At 39.8% G+C, this 19,870-nt stretch overlaps 1 protein-coding gene and 1 long non-coding RNA gene across 2 annotated transcripts in view; one reads left to right on the top strand and one right to left on the bottom strand.

The window, feature by feature from the left end:
* MMP20 (matrix metallopeptidase 20) overlaps window positions 1-9,933 on the bottom strand; it is a 48,780-nt gene extending 38,847 nt beyond the window's left edge. Inside the window, exons 1-2 of the mRNA XM_011926628.1 lie at window positions 9,801-9,933; window positions 1,502-1,749 (exon numbers count right to left, since the gene is read on the bottom strand). Of these exons, the coding sequence (XP_011782018.1) occupies window positions 1,502-1,749; window positions 9,801-9,926 (374 nt within the window). The 5' untranslated portion in view covers window positions 9,927-9,933. The remainder of the gene's footprint in view (window positions 1-1,501; window positions 1,750-9,800) is intronic.
* A 1,384-nt stretch (window positions 9,934-11,317) lies between these two features.
* On the top strand, window positions 11,318-12,667 carry LOC105500939. The gene is made up of 3 exons (XR_001000107.1): window positions 11,318-11,383; window positions 11,743-11,915; window positions 12,314-12,667. It is a non-coding gene; the product is annotated as an uncharacterized LOC105500939 (long non-coding RNA).
* Window positions 12,668-19,870: the final 7,203 nt, after the last annotated feature.

Below are 19,870 nucleotides of genomic sequence, written 5' to 3' on the forward strand. Positions count from 1 at the left end.
TAATATAATTTAATGTGATTTATTTAATTGTAAATTTACATAATTTAACAATGGCGTCTTAGCAACCAGCTCACAAAATTCTTGGGAGCTTAACAAGTGGCTGCAACGTTCCTGACATTTTAAGGATTGGCTTCAGTGAGCTATTAGGAGGCAGCTCTAGCACACCACTGCTTGGACTATTGCACAAGTCCAGCATTTCCCCATCTCTAGTTATCATCTAGACGTGCTCATCCTAAAAGTGAAATCTGATCCCGGTCCTGGCCTAGCTCTCCACTGCCCTGGAGATAAAGTCCAAACTCCTTAACATCACGCTCTAGTTGCCCTTAAGGCTGCCCCTCCAGCTCATTTCCTGCCATTGTCCTTCCTGGACCCACTGCTGCAGCTGCATGCCCTAGGCACTGGTGGTGGGAATGCTGCCCATCAACATGCCAGTCTGTCCACTCTTTGCTGCTATATGCTTGGTCTGGTTTTCTTCTTAGAAAACTCCTTACATGTGCAAGGCCTGGGGCAGGACCACAAAGAGTGGAGGCCACTCTTCTTTTCCGACCTGCACCCATCTGGCATGCGTGAGGCCCACGCAGGCAGGCACCGTCCACCCCTACCTCAGGCTGAGGGGCAGGTACCATGCATAATTTGCCCTCGGTTGTATCAACCTGGGGAGGAAGTCTGCGCTGGCCCCAGAATCAGGTCTGGCTCTGGGAGAGGGAATTCCAGCCTCTGTACCCTGAGTACTGCAGGGAGGGACAGAGGTTCTGGTTGGGTGTGTTGCCTTGGTTTACACAGGATGAGGCCAGAGGATTAGGCAGGGGAAGAAAGAGGGCAGGGAGGGAGTGAAGGGAGCTTGGGGCTAAGAGTGGAACTGCTTCTACTTTGCCTTCGAATCAGGCTCAAATGTCACTGCCTGGTCCCTGGGTCACTTGCTAGCTCTCCATGTGAACTGTGGTCCCACAGTTCACTGCTTAGAGCTATGATTTTGCACTTTTCACACAGAGCTACAGCTGTCTGTTTGCATGTCTGTCTCTCCTTAAAGGACTGTGAGTTCCCTAAGGTCAAGAAAGTTCACCTGTTCACCTTTATGTCCCTCAAATGGAATGCATTTTTTGAATCATCAATAAAAGATTTTTGGAGTCAATGAAATAAATTACTTTATTCGTAAGTTATTTTTTTCTTTCTTATTAAGCAGGTTGTTTTAAGAAAACTGGTTTTTACTGCCAGGTCATTAATCCTAGACTAGATTAAAGATATTCGTGTTGTTTCTAACTGATGAAATTGTTTGGAATGCCTAAAATAGCCAGTCATTATGATAATCCTAAGACCATATTTTCTGGTGAATTGTCCATTGTCATTGCCGGACAGATGGACGTAAACAGTTCTTATTCTTTCTTGCGGTTGTGAGGCGTCAGGATTTTTATACAGATGAGAAGGAAGATTTTTTGCAAGAAAAGGGAAAAAGAGAGAGGGGGTGTTTTTCTCTGAATTTGGAAAGACTTGATCTCATTACCTGTATGTCAAAATATTTTTTTTCCATTTGGGTTCACCAGGGAAGAGGCGATAATTGGCCACATCAGGAACTCCACAGCGCGGCTTCTTGATCACGTCCATTGTGGTCTGGTCTAACTTCCCGGTGACTTGGAGGCCAAAGAATGCTTGTAGCTCCTTAATCTTCCTTACCATGGAATTGCCTCCTCTTGCAACCATCTCACCAATCTGGTGTCCTTCTTTATTTGTGTAATATTTGTCGAGATACGCCTGAAATGGAGAGGCAGGCTGACGTGTCTACAGTGTAGTCTGGGAAATACTCATGCTCAGGTAAGGCAGGGGACAGCATTCCTGATGTATTAAAAGCAGTGTGTACAGTATTTTCCCATTTATGAAAAAGGCAGACATATTTGTATACATATAGCTTAGCTATACTCCAAATTATTAACGATGATCGGTTTTGGGTAATGGGGATTGTAGATTAATTATTTCCTTTTGTCCACCTGCATTTTATAGTTTTTCTACAATGAATATAACAAATATGCATTTTTGCTTTAATTTTTTTAAAAGAAAAACATTCAGGGAAGGAATCTGATGTGAACATTATTTCTGTGGATCACTTATTTGTCACTGAAGTTCTTTATCCAATTTGCAAATCAAAGGCTATCTGGTTTCTTTGGTAAACAGTTATTGGTATCATCTTTCCATTGTATATAATGCAAAATCAGTATGCTTTTAACTCTTGGAGGCATTGTATTCCAGCCTCTCATACTTTACAAAGGCAGAGGGTCCACCTGTTTTTCAGCTGAGGATTTTAGTGAGTTCAGATGTGTTCAGTATGTGGGCTGGAATTTGTTTCCATGAGACAACTTTCCTAGGCAAGGCTCTTTGTCCCTTGAAGCAAATAAAATAAGCCATAAATTATAAGGCTTTCGTTTGCACAAAAAGACATGAAGTCCTCAGTATATATTGTTCAAAACACTTTTCTATGACTCAGGGCTGGGATTAGGGTAAAATGAGTGACGCAGGGGCATGCAAATACAGGGTTGAGGCCTGCCTTTGGCCCAGGAATTTCACCTACTCAGCTGATTTTAGGAAAATAACCAAAGAGCTGCTAAAGGTTCAGTCATCCTTTCATATCCATGGGGGAATTGATCCCAGGACCTCTCTCAGATACCTAATCCACAGATGCTCAAGTCCCTGATATAAAATGGCATAATATTCACATACTACTTAAGTACAGCCTCCTGTATGCTTTAAATCATCTCTAAATTACATATAATACCTACTATAATATAAATGCTATGTAAATAGTTGTTATACTGTATTGTCTAGGGAAAAGCTACAAAAAAAGTATGTTTTGAACATGTCTTCCTTGAAACAGATGCAACCGTCGATTTTTTTCTTGAATATTTTCAATCCACAATTAGTTGACTGCATGTGTACAGATTGTATTTAATTATCTACAATTTTATATTTATATAGTATATATTTATTAGATATAAATTATGTACTATTCACCTGTATATTAGCCATATATTACCACATATAAACTATGCAAATTGTTTACTTATATATCATACACACATATTTTTAACATATATATAAAGATAATAAATAATTGGAAGTAACCTTAATATCTTATGTCAGGGCATTTAGTATATATATTATCCTATATTCATATGAGGCAATACTAGGCCTCTAGTAAGATCAGTTTTGAAAAATAAATATTAAATTATGAAAGAATGCTTTTTTTGTAATGGCAATATACTGAGAAAAGAGATCTTTATAAGGTTATAATAATAATTTTCTGAATAAACCATACATATACACACATGCACACACATACAATAATAAAAGGAAGTCTGCCTGAATATTAATGTTGATTATGTCTGGGTAATGAAATTATGGATGACTTAATTTATTCTTTATTCCTTCCTATATTCCAAATTTTTTTACAATGAGCATGAACCATTACTGTTGGGGAAAAAATAAAAAGGAGTAAGTCTCACTCGTATGTTTGGAGAGGGTACTCTATTTTTTCACTGCAGGATCAGCTGATCCTTCACTCCCTGTCTTGCTTGTGAGAGAAGATCACTTTCCCTGTTGTTGTCCCTTATAAAAACCTTAGGTGAGATGAGAAGCCAAGAGGAGGAAAAGGGAGAGGAAACATGGGGTGCCCAGGCTCTGAAATCTAGCCTGAGTGTTCTGAAACAAAGCTGTGACTATTTGGTTCCATTCCACCTCTAGTTAGACCACCTTATGTAAGCATTTATGTTTCTCATCTTTTTTTTTTGGCATGATGAGGTGGATTGGATGAATTGTTCCTGTCTGTGCACGTTGATGCTGTGATAATGCTATGCTTGTGGTAATGTCTGAATTATACTCCTCTGGGTTAAGCTCCATGTATAAGACCAGGTCCTCTGTGTCTCTGAGATCATTGATTTCAAATATTTTGTTCTCCTGCTAGGTTATGTGTTACACTCTATGTTCTAGTTTTTGTCTCACAAAATAGGTTATATAAGGGAACATGCGCATGATAAATTAAGTGGAAAACATGTTTGCTGTGTTTACCACTGCTATTACAATATGAGCCATGTTTATAAACATAAGTGATATCTAGTCATACCATCCCAGTCATATCATCAGGGCTGAGATGAAGCCAGTGGTGGGTTACCAAAAACTCTGTAATCAAGATAATAATTTAATGCAGAATTAAAAAAAAATAAAATCAATGCCAAAAAATCCATGATAAACAAAGTTTCAAAATTTAAAAAACAGGATGCATTTCCTGCCTTGGTTGCCTCACACTAATCCTGGCCCTGAATCATAGAAAAGTGTTATGAAAGATACAGTCTAAGGGACTAACAGTGGTTAAACCTTAATAATGGAGTTAAGATGATATATTTTTAAAAACAGGGTTTTTACTTTTTTTTTTACTACGAACCTGCGTAATTTTTATAACCAACAGTTTGTTTCTTTAAAATATGCACAAGATGTTACTCTGAGAGCACAAAAGGTTTATGGCTGGTCACACAGGCAGGATTGAAACAGTACCTTTTAATGAAGTAAAAATAAAATTAGAAACTATTCCTTCTTAAAAACAAAAATTCATCACTGCAGTGATATAAACAAAATCTCTCCGTAGTTGGTGCTTCCATAAGATGTGATTCTTGTACTGGTAAAACACCTGTCTCATTGCACTGTAAACCATCACTTTCTACCAATTTCTTATCACTCTCACCTGCTTGGTTGCAACCTCCTTCCAATCAGGCACCGTTTTGCCTTCACAGATACAAACCCTGTGTTTGACTCAGTTCTAGGATCAGAGTAGATGCTCAGTTAATGTTTGAGCTCTTTTTCTTTAGGCAAAATATGAAAGTATGTTTCCTTGAAGAATTATCAGATATCCTGAAGTACTGAGAGTTCAGAACTCTGGGCACTTTCTTGCTAAAGTTACTGACAAGGGTTTGGCATACTTTTCACAGTCACAATATTCTATCAGGCACTTAGGTGTGTGCTTAGAATTGCTTTCTTGTGATACCCTAACACTTGCATACTGTTGGCTCAGCACTTAATGTTGGCACTGGGACAAAGAATTCAGAATTTGCCAGATTTGTCCCATTTCCCTCCAAGCTTCCCCACTGCGTCATTGTTAAAATTATAGAATATTGAGATCAATTATCAGGTGATCCTCTCTCCACTTCTCTTCCAGTATCTGACAGATAAAAGTACAGGAGGCCAGGGGTTCCATTCCTGCAGGCTAGCAGCTTAGGGCTCCGTCCCAAGCCCTCATTCAGTGCATTTTCTTAGTGTCTTTCCTGAAACTTGAGTTTAAACTCAGTTTAAGTACGCTCCAGGACAGGGTGAAACTTAAGGTGCATTTTGTCAACATTTTTCTTTTTTGGCGAAGTCACTGTCAGGTTCCAGGGTCAGGTCTGGGGCCACCACTACACCAAATGCACTGAATATACTGACATGCTCAGTGTCAGGTTCCAGCCCATGCTGAGGTCTGAGGGGAATGGGTGGGTGGCAGATAGCTGAAAGAATCCTCAGGGAGGGGGTGCGGGCATAGGCAGATGAATATGGTTTTATTCAGCAGCTCTCTCTTCAGCAGCTTTCTCACACTGTCCACCCTGTTTCAGCTGCTAGAGCCGGCTGCTCCCACACACAGCTGCGCGGCTGGCCCGCCCTTCAGGGTCAGCAGCTTAACTCTTTCTCTCTCTGGGCACAAGCCGGTTCCTGGCTCCCCTCCACCCACCCGCAAGATGGATAGCTTTGGCTGGCTCTCTATTTCTCTGGGTGAGAGGACTCCTGTACAGTGTCAGCAGGGCAATTATACCTTTTACAGACAATAGTGGCTTAGAGCTAAGTGATGGCCTTCCCATGTTATGGCTACACGGCTGTGATAACAAGTGGAGATATACGCCTGCACCCTAAACTCACCGAGTCACACAGGATGTTTACCTCGGCCTATGCCTGCTTGGCTGCAGCACAGCCATGTTCCTTACAGTCACACAAATAGACTTGTGAGAACTTTTAAAGTTGTCTGAAAAATCCTAGGTTCTAGTCCAGGCTGTGTCACTAACATGCTTGGGCAATTCTAATTTCTTGTGGTTTCAGCTTTCTCATCTATAGAGTGGTTTCTGCCCTACTGGCTACATGAGTATGAGGATCCGATGAGGTCCTCAATGTGAATGCTTTTAAATGTGTCAGAATACTTTAAAATGCCCTTTTACTCATTAAGTCCATGTCTGGAAACCTATCCTGAAAAAATAATTGTTTAAATTAGCTTGATGTACAAAGATGCTTATAGAAGCTTTATTCATATGGAAGTAATCTATTTGTCAAATAAAGGAAATGGTCAAATAAATTGTAATTTATATTCTGGACTATTTCTGAGTGTTTAAAGTGATGTTATGAAAAATAGTATAAAATCAAAATTTTCTTATTACATAATAGAAAAGTAAAAACCACCTTTTGAAGACACTAACAATTTTAAAGTCTTTATCATAGAAAATAAAATAGTAGTAAAAACGCCTGAATTAACAGTGTGTATTTTCATTTTCTTTAGTTATGAGTTCATAATAATGGGGTAATTAAAATTTTTGTTATTTTTATACATAATTTAAAAAATACATTTTAAATGTCATATTGATACTATTTTTTTTTTTTTTTAACAAACCTAGAATAAAATCCTGGATTATGAGAATAGGTAAGCATTTTGTCATCTCATCATTTGCAAAGCACTTATGCAAATTAGCAAATCAGAATTTAAAGGACACAAGTGACATTAAATAAATCAAGAAGCTGTTTATCTTCTCAAGTGTAGTAGATTTTTTGGCGGGAGGGAGAGGTGTATGGTGTTTGGAAACATGGCCTCTTTGGTGGTTCCAGGAACCATTTGTTCTTTCTTAGCGAGTGACCTAACAGATCACTTAGCAAGAAGAGAGCATCTCTAAGCATTCTCTCTGCTTAGCGTGACCCAGGCCACCAGGCACCAGAGGACCCTCACCTGTCCTTGAGACCCTCTTCCCTGACCTCTCGGCTCTAGTCACATGGGCCTGATGATCGCATTTCAAGCAGCTGCTGTTTCCTCTGCCTGGACTGCCCCATCTCCAGGTCTTCATGTGGCTGGTTCTTTCATGCAGCTCAGGTTCATCTGAAAGGTCATTTCCTCTGAGCAGCCTTCCTGGACTACTTCATTTAAAAATACTCCCTCCCCAGACCACTTCCCCAGTCAGTAACTCTCTGTCATCCTGATTAACTGCTTTCCAATCTCAACCGATGACTTTGTGAAATAATCTTGTGCACTCATTGGCTGACTTGTTTATCTTCTTGGAGCACCTTCCCACCAGCTCCCTCGTCCTCCTGGAAGCAGCATAAGAACAGGGGCTTCATTTGTTTGATTCCCTCATGTTTCTCCAGCACATACCGCACTGGAAGCATTCAATACATGAACTTTTGCTGCCTATTTTACTGCTTTTGTTTGTGATTTTATGAGGCTGATGAGGTTGTTATATAACGTTTCTATAAATTATAAGATAGGATGTTATTAAATAATTCTTTCTTGTCACTGTGATCCTAATTAGAGGTTCGGCCAGATCATTCCAGACTCCTACGGAGTGATGAGTGTCCCTGCCCAGAGTTGAGGGCCAGGGCCATTGCAGGCCGAAGGTGCTGTGTGCCAGGTGAGGAGATGTGGACAAGTTTCCCTGCTCCTTGGTCTAAGATCTTTCTGAGAGTATGTCATAAGGGAGACAGAGAAGGGCTGATTTATTTTGGAGAGGAAGAAGTAAGGAATCACTAAATGTCCCCAACATTCCCAGGCCATGCCATTGTTTCTAAAGATGCCCAGCTGACTCCTGACCAGCTAGAACAGCAAGAATGGCTCCACCCAAGAGTGTCTAGCCCAGGGATCCCCAGCTCCTGGTCTGCATGCAGGAAACAGTCTGTGGCCTGTTAGGAACCCGGCCCCACAGCAGGAGGTGAGTGACGGGCCAGCATTACCGCCTGAGCTCTGCCTCCTATCAGATCAGCACAGGCATTAGATTCGCAAAGGAGCAGGAACCCTATTGTGAAATGTGCATGTAAGGGATCTAGGTTGCACCCTCCTTTTGAGAATCTTAAGCCTGATGATCTGAGGTGGAACAGTTTCATCCCCAAACCATCACCCCCCCAGCCTCCTGCTTCCCATGTCCATGTAAGACTGCCTTCCACGAAACTGGTCCCTAGCTGGTCTAGCCTTATTCCTTCATAGACTAGTCAGGGGTGGCTATTTTTTTCTGCAAAGGACAATAATTAATATTCTTTGCTTCTAGGCTAACCTCTGCCATTGTGGCACAAAAGCAATCGCAGACAATCTGTAAACTAAGGGGCAGGGCCAACTGTAGTTTCCCTGAACTGTGGATTAGAAGGAGGGTCTCCCAACACCTCAGATCCATTCTGGCCTCAGCATGGCTCTCCTTCTGGGGGTCACAAAACCTCTTTAGTTTCAGAATCACAGTGGCATGAGGCAGGGTAGGGACAATTACATTTGGGAAGAAGGCATCTAAAACTAGGTGGCACGGACAAAATACAATTGAATAAAGATCCCAGTATCCTGAGTTACTTTGAAATTAGTTCATCTGAAAGTGAGCTAAAGTCAAAGGAAGTTCAGTTCAACATGGCTGTGCTGGGCATCAGCTGTGCTGTTCATCTGTGGAGCTGATATTTAAGTGTTTAATGACTGGTACGGCTGGGGAACTGACCAGTTAATAAGGATGAGTGGCAGAAACAATTGGTAGGGACATGCCATTGCACATGGGTGCAAATCAGCTCTATGATGCAGACAGCCAAGCGGTACACAGGTGCAGCCTGGCAGGCAAGAAAGCAGCCCTGAGGCAGAACTGGTGATCACAGGTGTGCTATAATGCTGGCAGACTCTTGAATAGGCCTGTGTGCAAAAACATTTCCTCTACATATCTTTCACTAATGTTGGAAATTCCACCCTTAGACATCCATTTCTTTAGGTTAAGGATGCCACCCTTCTTTTAAAAACAAAAAACGCTTGGAAGCATATATATAATATATATATATTGATTCATTTTGAATCAAGTAGTCTTTGCAAAAAATTCTAATATGAATCATTTCTATCAGACCCTTTCCAGCAGTCATATAGGAGAGATGTTAAAAGAGGAAAATACACAAAGTTTAAGTACATAAACTTTGTACTTTGTACTTACTACATAAACTTTGTTATGTACTTTGTACAGAAACTTTTACTTCGTTGGGGAATATGCTTTAGGGAGAAAAGGCCCTCAAATGAGAAGTGGGTTGGCACCCAGGAAGAACTTAGTCCACTTTAAATTTTGATCAGGGTTACCTTGAATATAAGAGCCTTTTAAAAAGTGTAAACACAGGAAATCTCTTCGCTGTGACTGCTAAAGCTTAGCACTAAATTCACAACCTGCCTCTAGCGTGCGGATTATGCCTCGGTTTTTATTTTTCTGCTTCTGTTTTTCATCCTACATCATTCCTGGGAAGTACTTGTTTGGTCCTTTTATATTGTATGGTTTTCACAAGCCACCTGGATTTTTTTATGAAGCAAGATAGCTAGGTAGATATATATTCATGTATTTATTCAATCATGTAACATGATACACCTAATATGCACCAGACACCAATCTAGATGGACAGAAGATATCATCGATCATACTTCAATGGACTCACATAAAATGATTTTAAAAGAACAATAGAATTTTTTTCTTATTTTCTCACTATGCCCTTTTAGGTTTTCTAGGGCGAAGGTACAAGAAGGAATTGGGCAAAAATTCACAAACCTGTGCGAGGCGGTAGTTGTTCCTCCAGGTCCTGGGGGAGGCTGCAACTAGGGAGGGGGCTGCAGTGGAAAACTTCAAAGCCATGATGAGGAGGACAGCAAGGCCAGATGCAGGGAGCACCTTCATCCCCTCACAGTAGCTTGGTAATTATATCAGCCTGGGGGATGGCAGACAGTGCACGTTTGCACTTCGACCTTGAGCTCCTTTTATAGAGTCAAACAGGTCTGGACCCTCTGAGCAAGGATGATTCATGTCTCAAACAGTAATTATACAGCTCATTTCTCTCCCTGATGATGGGGTAACACAACTGTACACAGGAATCAGGGAAAGCTTCATGTTTTTTTTTTCGTTATTTGCCAAGTGGCAAAAGGAGAAGAACAGTCACTTTTAATGAAGTTTGTCAGCTAGTTACACAAATTGAAGTAAACTTGATTGATTTGAACCCAACTCAGCTGAAACATTTGATTAGTCTTAATTTGGGGGCCTTTTTCCATTCTGATTACAGAAAAGATAGATGATTACAGTATAATTGAATTTGTCCTCCAAGTAATCCCAAACTCCCCATGCATTCAATCCAATCGCCTCTATCTTCTGCATTCACTTCAGAATTTTTCAGTAGCAACTGCTGTTCATAATGATGGCTCTGAGACACATAAGATCCTGAATCATCAAGGCAAGGTTACATTTTACTGTGCTGACGTAGGGTGGTGGAAAGCGAACCGATAACTGTTAGAAAATCTTTGAATAAATTAAGACGAGTTATGTCTTAGTTAACTGAAACATTAACCAGAACTCCCCAATCTATGCACACTCTGGTTAATTGGAGTCATATTGTTTTTTTCTGGTCTGATTAAGATGGATTTTGATCCAGAGATGATATGGTGAAATCGTGTCATATGGTGGGAAAAGCACTTAGAGTCAGACAAAGCAAAATTACATTTTTAAAGAGATATTTCCTAGCTGTGTGATGTTAGGCATGTCATTTAATCTCTGCGAACATCAGTTTTTTAAAATCTACAAAAGACTGACAATACTACTACTATGTATAAACTTTTCAATGTTATGGAGTAACACATATAGCATGACATCTGCTAGCACCACTTGGCATCCCTTAGACGTGGATTCAAATCCTAATTTTGATTTTAGACTAGATTCAAAGTTATTCCTATAGTGAATATAGTGAATTCCTACAGTCTTTCTCATTCTGTTGCATTTTGATATACTTTCTTGCATGGAAGAGAAAGTGATGGAGTTATAGCCAATATATGGTATCTAGTGTACAACCCCAGGTACTCAACAGGAGTTTGTCACACATTGATATGGTTTGGCTCTGTGTCCCTAACCAAATCTCATCTCGAAATGTAGTCCCCATATGAGGAGGGAGGTGATTGGATAATGAGGGTGGTTCCCCCATGCTGTTCTCATGATAATAAGTGAGTTGTCACAACATATGATGGTTTTATAGGTGAAAGTTCCTTCTTTGCTCTTCTGTCTCCTGCTGCCTTGTCAAGAAGGTGCCTGCTTCCCCTTTGCCTTCTGCCACAATTGTAAGCTTCCTGAGGCCTCCCCAGCCATGTGGAACTGTGATCAACTAAGCCTCTTTCCTTGATAAATTACCCAGTCACAGGTATTTCTTTAGAGCAGTGTGAGAATGGACTAATACACACATGCAAACAGAATTTCTGGCATGTACTGTGAGATACACAAAACATGTGTTTCTGAAGAAGAAAAAAGAAAACCACAGATTAGATTAATTCAACTAAATAAATTGTAAGCTCTTTGAAGATTGTATTCTAAAAAATGTCACTTAATCAAGTTTGTTTAAAAAAGAATGAATGAATGTACAAACATATACTAATCGTCGCTTTTTGGTTTCAGGAAAGGAATAGGATATTGCAATAATTTTTCAAAATTTGCATTTATATGGTCTCCTATCTTCTAGAGCCCTATCTTCAGCAGCTGCCAAAATTGAAGAACAAAGAGAATCTTTGAAACTTCCCTTCAACTGGTCATCCTCTTCCCTTTTTTTCTCCTTTAAACACTGTTCCAATTCATTATGATGGCCCCAATGCAAAAACAGACATGGAAGTGAACATTGGAGTGAAAGGAATGATGGTAAGAAATTCTGGTGCCAATAGACAGAAAATATTCTCACCTCCAGGACTCTATAGAGTAATCTAAGTTCCGTTTTTGGAAGCACATGGAAGTTTAATAACTGCCTATAGGGTGTGATCTAGATACTTCTAGAAGGTTCCAGTGTCCACTTTTCTAACACATAAATGCAATCAATCCCAATATTCCTAAGTGCAACATTTTAATTATCAAGTACAAAACTTTTGTAGAGGAATAGCAATTTATGTTCTTATAAGTCATTTATATATTAGTGTGACTAAATTTCACCTCAGAGTCAGCCATAGGCAACATCTTTGACCTTTCCAGAGAGAGGATAATAAAGTAAATGTTTGGTAGTTCCTCACTATGATTTTCCTTTCCTGATTTTCCTTTCTTCACAGGGGAGCAAAGGTCCCCTTTTTTCTATCATTCTTGTATCAACTCTAAATTAAAACCCAAGTCACTGAAGTCTAAAAAATCATATCAAAGCAAGTCAATGACTAAAAGAAAATGAAATGAGAGATCTTATCAGAGAAATATGAAAGGGAAAATACCACTGATTAAATAACAGGGAAAAAATAAATCATTACACCATTAAATGTATATGTTGACATACTATATGTTGTTATGTGCTTATTGTCTTTCACCAGTAGAATGTAAGTCCCATAAGAGTGAGAACTCTATATATTCTGTTCACAGCAGCATCTCTAGTGCATAGAACAGTGACTAGCATAAAAGAAACAGTTGTTGAACAAACAAATGTATGAATGAGTGATTAATTGAATGATTAAAGATAGAAAGAAGAAAAACAAGAATGTCCTTAGAGGGATAAATTTTAAATCAACCCATATAATGAATCAAATAAAGGTGTATAGCATCACTCTAAGAAACTAGAACCTTTATTAAACTCACATTCTATGCCAGACATGTAGCCAAGTACCTTATGTACATTTTTCACACAACTTTATGATGTGCTGTTTTTCAAGTGAAGAAATGGGCTCATGGAGGATAAATGATTCATTAATTTCACATAGATATTAAGGTGGTGGCTCCAAGATTTTCACCCAGTTCTGTTAGACATCGAAGCCTGTGTTCTTTACAGGAAGTATACGTTGGTGCCTTTGTGGAGCAGTGCCTTGGGAACATGGTATTTCAAGTTGGCTGTCAGGGAGATCCCTAGGCTTATTCTAGCTGCCCGGCAGCTCTCTGGCACTTCCGTGTGTCTGGTCTGAGCAGAAGTTGGGCCAGCTAGACTGTGCAAACTCCCTGGCTGGTGACGATGTTTCTTATTGCAAATGACTCCTTTGTTACTCTGGTTTCTGTTTTTCCATCTTTAGTGAATTTAACTTTCATAAATGATTAAATTTCTGGATTTCCAAAGAATTCAGTTACAACCTGGTAAATTTTTCAGAATAAGAGATGCTTCTCATTGAGGCAGGATTCTGAGTGATCAGTCACCAGTTACGTTTTATTCTATATCCAGCCTTACCATGGCCCTCCTTTCAAATGACTCCAGTAAATATATGCCACTTTGAATGGCTGACTCTAAAAAATGTTTATCTATATAACTTGTATATCACATCATATTCTATTTTGTAATGGTTTTTTTTAAGTTTAGAAATTTATTATTAGAATACAGAATAACATGAACCATATTCTGAATTTCTAGAGCACACATATTCTAGAATCAGATGGAATAAAAATAGAGGAAAGAAACAAGTGTATTTAAAACCAAAGACTACCCCTAGAATCTCATATAAAAAATGAGTGAATGATCTTACCTTATTTGTGAGAATGAGAAGCTCAGAGACGACCTTGGCAAGCTTATATCCAGAAGCCAACTGGTTTATTTTCACCAAGAACAGAAAAAGAAAGAGAAAAGGGAAGAGAAGGGAAGAAAAAAAAAATACATTTACTTTGTACTGTAGGTAATTTTGGTTAGAGAGGAAGAAGCAAACAGCCTTCTGATTTGGCAATCATTAGCATTAAAATGAGCTATTAAAGGTGGTGAGGTTGCCTTCAGCAGTCTTTGAGTACAGGGTAGAGCATCATGCTTTTAGAAAAGATGGGGTTCAGTGGGGTTCTGCCTGTCTGCTCAGGCTTGGGGTATGTGCACAGAACTTAGATTAGATTGCTCTGCCAAATTTTATTCATATATATATACACACACAAATATATATAATTTATAAATACTTACTGATATAATTTTTATATATACAATAAGTAAAATATCTTCATATTTTCAATAAATATTTATTAAATATCAATTATTTGTTAGGCACCAGGAATACAGAGATATGAGACACTGTTTTAACACTCTGGAAGTTCAAAACTTACTGCTGCAATAGAATTGAACTTGGAGTAAAATCTTAGATAAAGATCGACTGAATCTTAGTGACAAAAAACATGTCTTTACATTACAAATTGGTAGAATCCTTCTAAAGAGCTATAAATGATTTAGCAATGTGTGAAATATTAAAAGGACAATTTTAACCAAAAAGACAAATAAAAATTACACAGCATTTGATTCTATATCTGCTAAAGAGAAGTATATAGGGGAAAAAAAAAAAAGGGAAACCTGGGGTAGAGAAAACAGTAGTGTGAAGGTGTTAGGGCCTTACACCTATAATACTTAAACAATTTCCTTTAATGCTACCATGCATTGTTTCAAAACAGTAAGTGAAATTGTGAAAGACTGTGTCAATGTACCCTTTATATTTGAGTAAACAGAAGACATATATAATGAACCCAGTGGCATACTTAACTCATTCATTTGTTCGGTTGTGAGTCTTCTTTCTATTTACTCAGTCTAGAACTCTTGTATTTATTCTATATGCTGGCACTAGGCTTAGTCCTGGAGGTACAAAAGGCAAATAATACCTGTCCTTAACCAGAGTCTTAGAATCTCCAGGGAGAGGCTCAGATATAAACTCAAAATATCTTACAGTGTAATTAGTAACAAAAGAAAGATACTTAAAGGTCCAAATGAGGGCAGAAGAGGGAAAGCCATCTCTGCCTGAGCAGTTGAGAATGAGAGTAAAATGGAAGAAACTGGGAGCCAGAGTGGACTTTCCATGGGGATGAGGCTTTAGTTGAGGGCTGATTGCCAATGGAGTTAGAACTCACCTGCAAGAAGGGCGAGGTGAGAAGGAAGGAGAGTGACAGGTAGTGGGGAGGGGGAAATTCCAAGCAGAGGAGGCAATGAGGAGATGTTAAAGAAGAGGTTAAAGAAAAGCATCTGTTCTTAAGAAACTGAAGATATTTCTACGTACAAGGCAGTTTGGGGGCAGCCAACAGGAGGTGGGTGGAAAAGAAAGGCAGAGACCGGTCTGTTGGAGGATGCCTCTCACCCACAGTTCCAGGTACTGACACAGGAAAACAGAGGCCAGGAGTCATTTGCTGGGTGAACCTTGGTCAAAGGGAAAGCCAGAGAGCAATTTCCAGCCCAAGCTGCAGATCCAAAGGGCAGGACTGACATGAGGCTCCAGGGTGCAGAGCTGGAATATGGTTGGCAAAACAGAGAAGGCAGTAGATGGGCAGAATGGCATGGAACAAATCCCGAGCAGCCACAGTGCAGCAAAGGCTTGGAGGGCTTGTGGGGTTTTATTTAAAGGGCCTGGAGAGGAGTGTGCTGGGTAACGTCACAGGCGTCTTGTGTGCCAGGCTAAGGCATCTAGACATTAATGGTTTGTGATGGGAAACCACTGGAGAGTTTCTTCCCCAGCAATGACATGATGAGGTTTGCATTTACAGAAAGATTGCTCTGAAAAGAGCATGCGGGATGGATCGGAGGGGAGTGAGGATGGAGGCTGCCGGGGGCACCAAGGGGAGGGTAATAGGAGGTCCAGTCAGAGGGCTTACTGTTACGTTTATCTTAGATCATGAACTGTGAGAGACGAGCTGTCAGTATAAATAGCATTTTGTTTATTCTTGTAAAATCTCTGGCCTGTATTGCAATGATCACCAATGTGAGCTTTTGAGATTGGATAGTAAATGTGTTTACAGCTGCCTGTGTAGAGGGCGGAATGTCAAAAGTCCCATTAGAGCACATTCCACTTGCCCATTTTAGTGAGTCAATTTGCTAAATTATAGACTTATTTCAGCATACAAATCAGCAATTCTGGAAACTGATAGTTTGCCTGGCAGCTTCTTTTGAACATCTCCATTTTTTCCTAGAGTGTTGTCTACAGGTAAAATCAATCTATCTATTTTGAAAGATCTACCATATCCCCGGTGCTATCATCTGAATGTTTGTGTCCTCCCCCAAATTCATATGTTGAAATTCTCGCTACCAAGGTGATAGCACTAGTAGGTGGGGCCTCTGGGGTGTGATTAGGCTATGAGGTTGCAGCCCTCATGATTAGAGTAGGTGTCCTTATTAAAGAGGCTCCAGGGAGCTGCCTTGCCCCCTCCAGCAAGCAAGGACACAGCAGAAAGGCATCATCTATGTATCAGGGAAAGCTCCCTTGATCTTGGGTGTTGCAGGCTCCAGAACTGTGAGAAATAAATTTTTGTTGTTTATAGGCCACCTACTTTATGGTATTTTGTTATAGTGACCCAAATAAACTAAGGCAAACCTACAGCATATTGTGGTGCCAGGTAGTAGAACGACAAAGCAATGTTTAAAGGACACTATCCAGTTATTTGGAGCCCCCTCTGGCCTAATCTAAGATACTTTGAGCATCAAAATCTGTAATGATAGTAATGGGTTGTGGTCCATTGAATGAAATAACTCATGAGTCTGTACTGATATAAACAAGCAATAATGGGGAGAAGAGAAAGCGCTTCCTTATGGTAAAAAGGTAACTAATAAATACATGTAGAAAGAGTGAAGGCTTTAGAAAATACGCATTTGGTCAGCAGGGATGTGCAAACTAAAACCACAATGAGATATCATCTTACCCCAGTAAAAATGGCTGTTATCAGAAAGACAAAAAGTAACAGATGCTCGTGAGGATGCAGAGAAATAGACAAGCTAATACACTGTTGGTGGGAATGTAATTTGGTATGGCCACTATGGAAAACAGTATGAATGTTTCTCAAAAAACTAAAAATAGATCTGCCATATGATCCAGCAATCCCACTGCTGGGTAAATATCCAAAACAAAGGAAACTCATATGTTAAAGGGGTGTCTTCATGTCCATGTGTATTGTGACTATTCACAATAGCTAAGATATGGAATCAACCAACATGTCCATCAATGGTTGAATGGATAAAGAAATGTGGCATGTATACACTATGGAATACTATTCGAGTATAGAAAAGAATGAAATCCTGTCATTTGCCACAACGTGGATGGCACTGGAGGTCATTACCTTAAGTGAAATGAACCAGCACAGAAAGACAACTATTACCTGTTCTCACTCCGTAAGTCGGAGCTAAAAAAAGTTAATCTCACAGAGGCAGAGATATATGCTCTGGAGGACATTATGCTAAGTGATATAAAGCAGTCACAGAACAAATACTGCATGCTTCCACTTATTAATACATGAAATACTTAAAATAGTTAAACTCGGCCAGGCATGGTGGCTCACGCCTGTAATCCCAGCACTGTGGGAGGCCAAGGTGGGAGGATCACTTGAGGTCAGGAGTTGGAGACAGGCCTCGCCAACATGATGAAACCCTGTCTCTACTAAAAATGCAAAAAAATTAGCCGGGCATGGTGGCGCGCACCTATAGTTCCGGCTACTTGGGGGGCTGAGGCAGGAGAATTGCTGAAAGCCGGGAGGCAGAGCTTGCAGTGAGCCGAAATCATGCCAGTGCACTCCAGCCTGAGTGACAGAGCGAGACTCCGTCTCAAAAAATAATAATAATAAAAAACTAATAAATAAATCAAATGGTTAAACTCGTAGAAACAGAACAGAATGGTGGTTGCCAAGGGTTGGGTTGGGGTGGGGTGGGGGAGAATAGAGAGTTGCCGTTTAATGAGAATATAAAGATCACATATGTGCTGATGAAACCTTAATTTTTATCGTCAGCTCAGATTTTTGTTTTAAGATATATTTAAGGGTTTCCTGCAATCTCCACTTGAATCTCTCCCCACTGAGACTATGAAGTGGCCACCTACTATACTGTCTGCTTAGAGTAGCCACACTGGTCCAATGGGAAGCTATCCTTTCAAACACGTAATTTGAATGAAATTTCTTATTGGCTCTGTCTCTCTGAAAGAGAGTGAAATGCTCCAGGTAAGAAAGGCCCCTGACCTGTGCTGGGCCAATCATAGTTCCTCATTTTCCTGGCCACCTTCCATTGGTCCAAGAATGGGCCAATCAGTGACCCAACTGAATTCATTAGACTGGTTTCCCAGTATTACTGAATTTAGGATTAGAGATTGGGCTCTTTCTGGGGATGTAGAAGTAAGGTGCTTGAATCACTTGTGGTCATATTCCCTGCTCAGTGGAAATGCCAGGTGGCAGTAGAAGAGAATGAAGCAGAGATGAGAGAAAGAAAGAGAAAGGGAGACTGAAAGAGTTTCATCCTCAGTGAGGCTCAGTAAGCATTCATTTTCTGCAGTTATGTGAGCCTCCCAGTAAATTTCCCCTTGACCTGAACTAATTCTAGTGGGATTTCTGTCACTTGCACTTCACCTTCAAATTGAGGTCAGTCCAGAATAAAACTTGCATCTTTTGCAACATGCCTTTTCTGCCCGTTCCCCCACCACCTTCCCCGCTTATTTCTCCTCTTACATTCTCCAGTTTAGCAATGCCACTAGCCTTAGCTGATGTGTACTGGTAGAACTGTCATGGTTGCTCATGGGCTTTTGCTGTGTCAGTACCAATGCCATGCTGGTTGAAAAATACTTTGACTATTACCCCTGCCAACATCTATCCAGAAACCAGGAATTTATTCTTGATTCCAGCTTCCCTCTACCTCTATGTATTTTTCCTCAACTTTTGAAATATGAAATACTTTACGTATTTGATGTTTACAACTTTATTTTTAAATTTTGCATTTTGAAATGCTTTCAGGCTTACAAAAAAGTTGCAAAAATTGGCCGGGCGCAGAGGCTCACGCTTGTAATCCCAGCACTTTGAGAGGCCGAGGCAGGCAGATCACCAGGTCAAGAGATCGAGACCATCCTAGCCAACATAGTGAAACTCCATCTCTACTAAAAATACAAAAATTAGCCGGGCATGGTGGCACGCCTGTAGTCCCACTACTCGAGAGGCTGAGGAAGGAGAATTGTTTGAACCTGAGAGGTGGAGGTTGCAGTGGGTCAAGATCACGCCACTGCACTCCAGCCTGGCAACAGAGCAAGGCTACGTCTCAAAAAAAGAAAAAAAGTTACAAAAATAATACAAAGAATTCACCTATACTCTTCACCCAGATTCTTCGAATGTTAATATTTTACATAATCTCAGTCTCATTGTCAAAATCAGGAAACCAGCTTTGACACAATAATATTATCTAAAGCAATGGTTCTCAAAGTGTGGTCCAGGAACCCCTGGGGGTTCTCAAAAACCTTTCAGGGAAACTACCAGGTCAAAACTTTGCTCATAATAATGCTACATATGATTTTCCTTCTTCACTTTCATTTCCTCATGGGTTTTCCTGAGGCTATATGACATGTGAACGGATTGAGTGCACAGGCAGAGAAACAACTTTCCTTCCAGAAAGCCAGACATTCAGTGGGTTTTGAGAAGTGTAAAACAGTGCCACTCTTCACAATAATTGTTCTTTTTGGAAAATATAGTTATTTTTTACAAAATTTGTTACATTAATAAGTAATATACTATTATTTTCAAATGAACTATTAAATATTAATTGTCAATTTTAATTTACAATATGCTTCATGTGACAACTATAGCCAGTCATAAACAAGAGCTTTTGGGGTTCTTAATGTATTTTAGAAAGGCAAAAGGATAGTAGGACTAAAATGGTGAGAACTGCTGATCTAATTCATGGACTCAATAGTCTTCTAATTTTTTTTTTCTTATCTGGGATCCAATCCAGGATT

Source organism: Colobus angolensis, unplaced genomic scaffold, assembly GCF_000951035.1.
Source record: "Colobus angolensis palliatus isolate OR3802 unplaced genomic scaffold, Cang.pa_1.0 Scaffold7, whole genome shotgun sequence".
Taxonomy (NCBI): Eukaryota; Metazoa; Chordata; class Mammalia; order Primates; family Cercopithecidae; genus Colobus; species Colobus angolensis.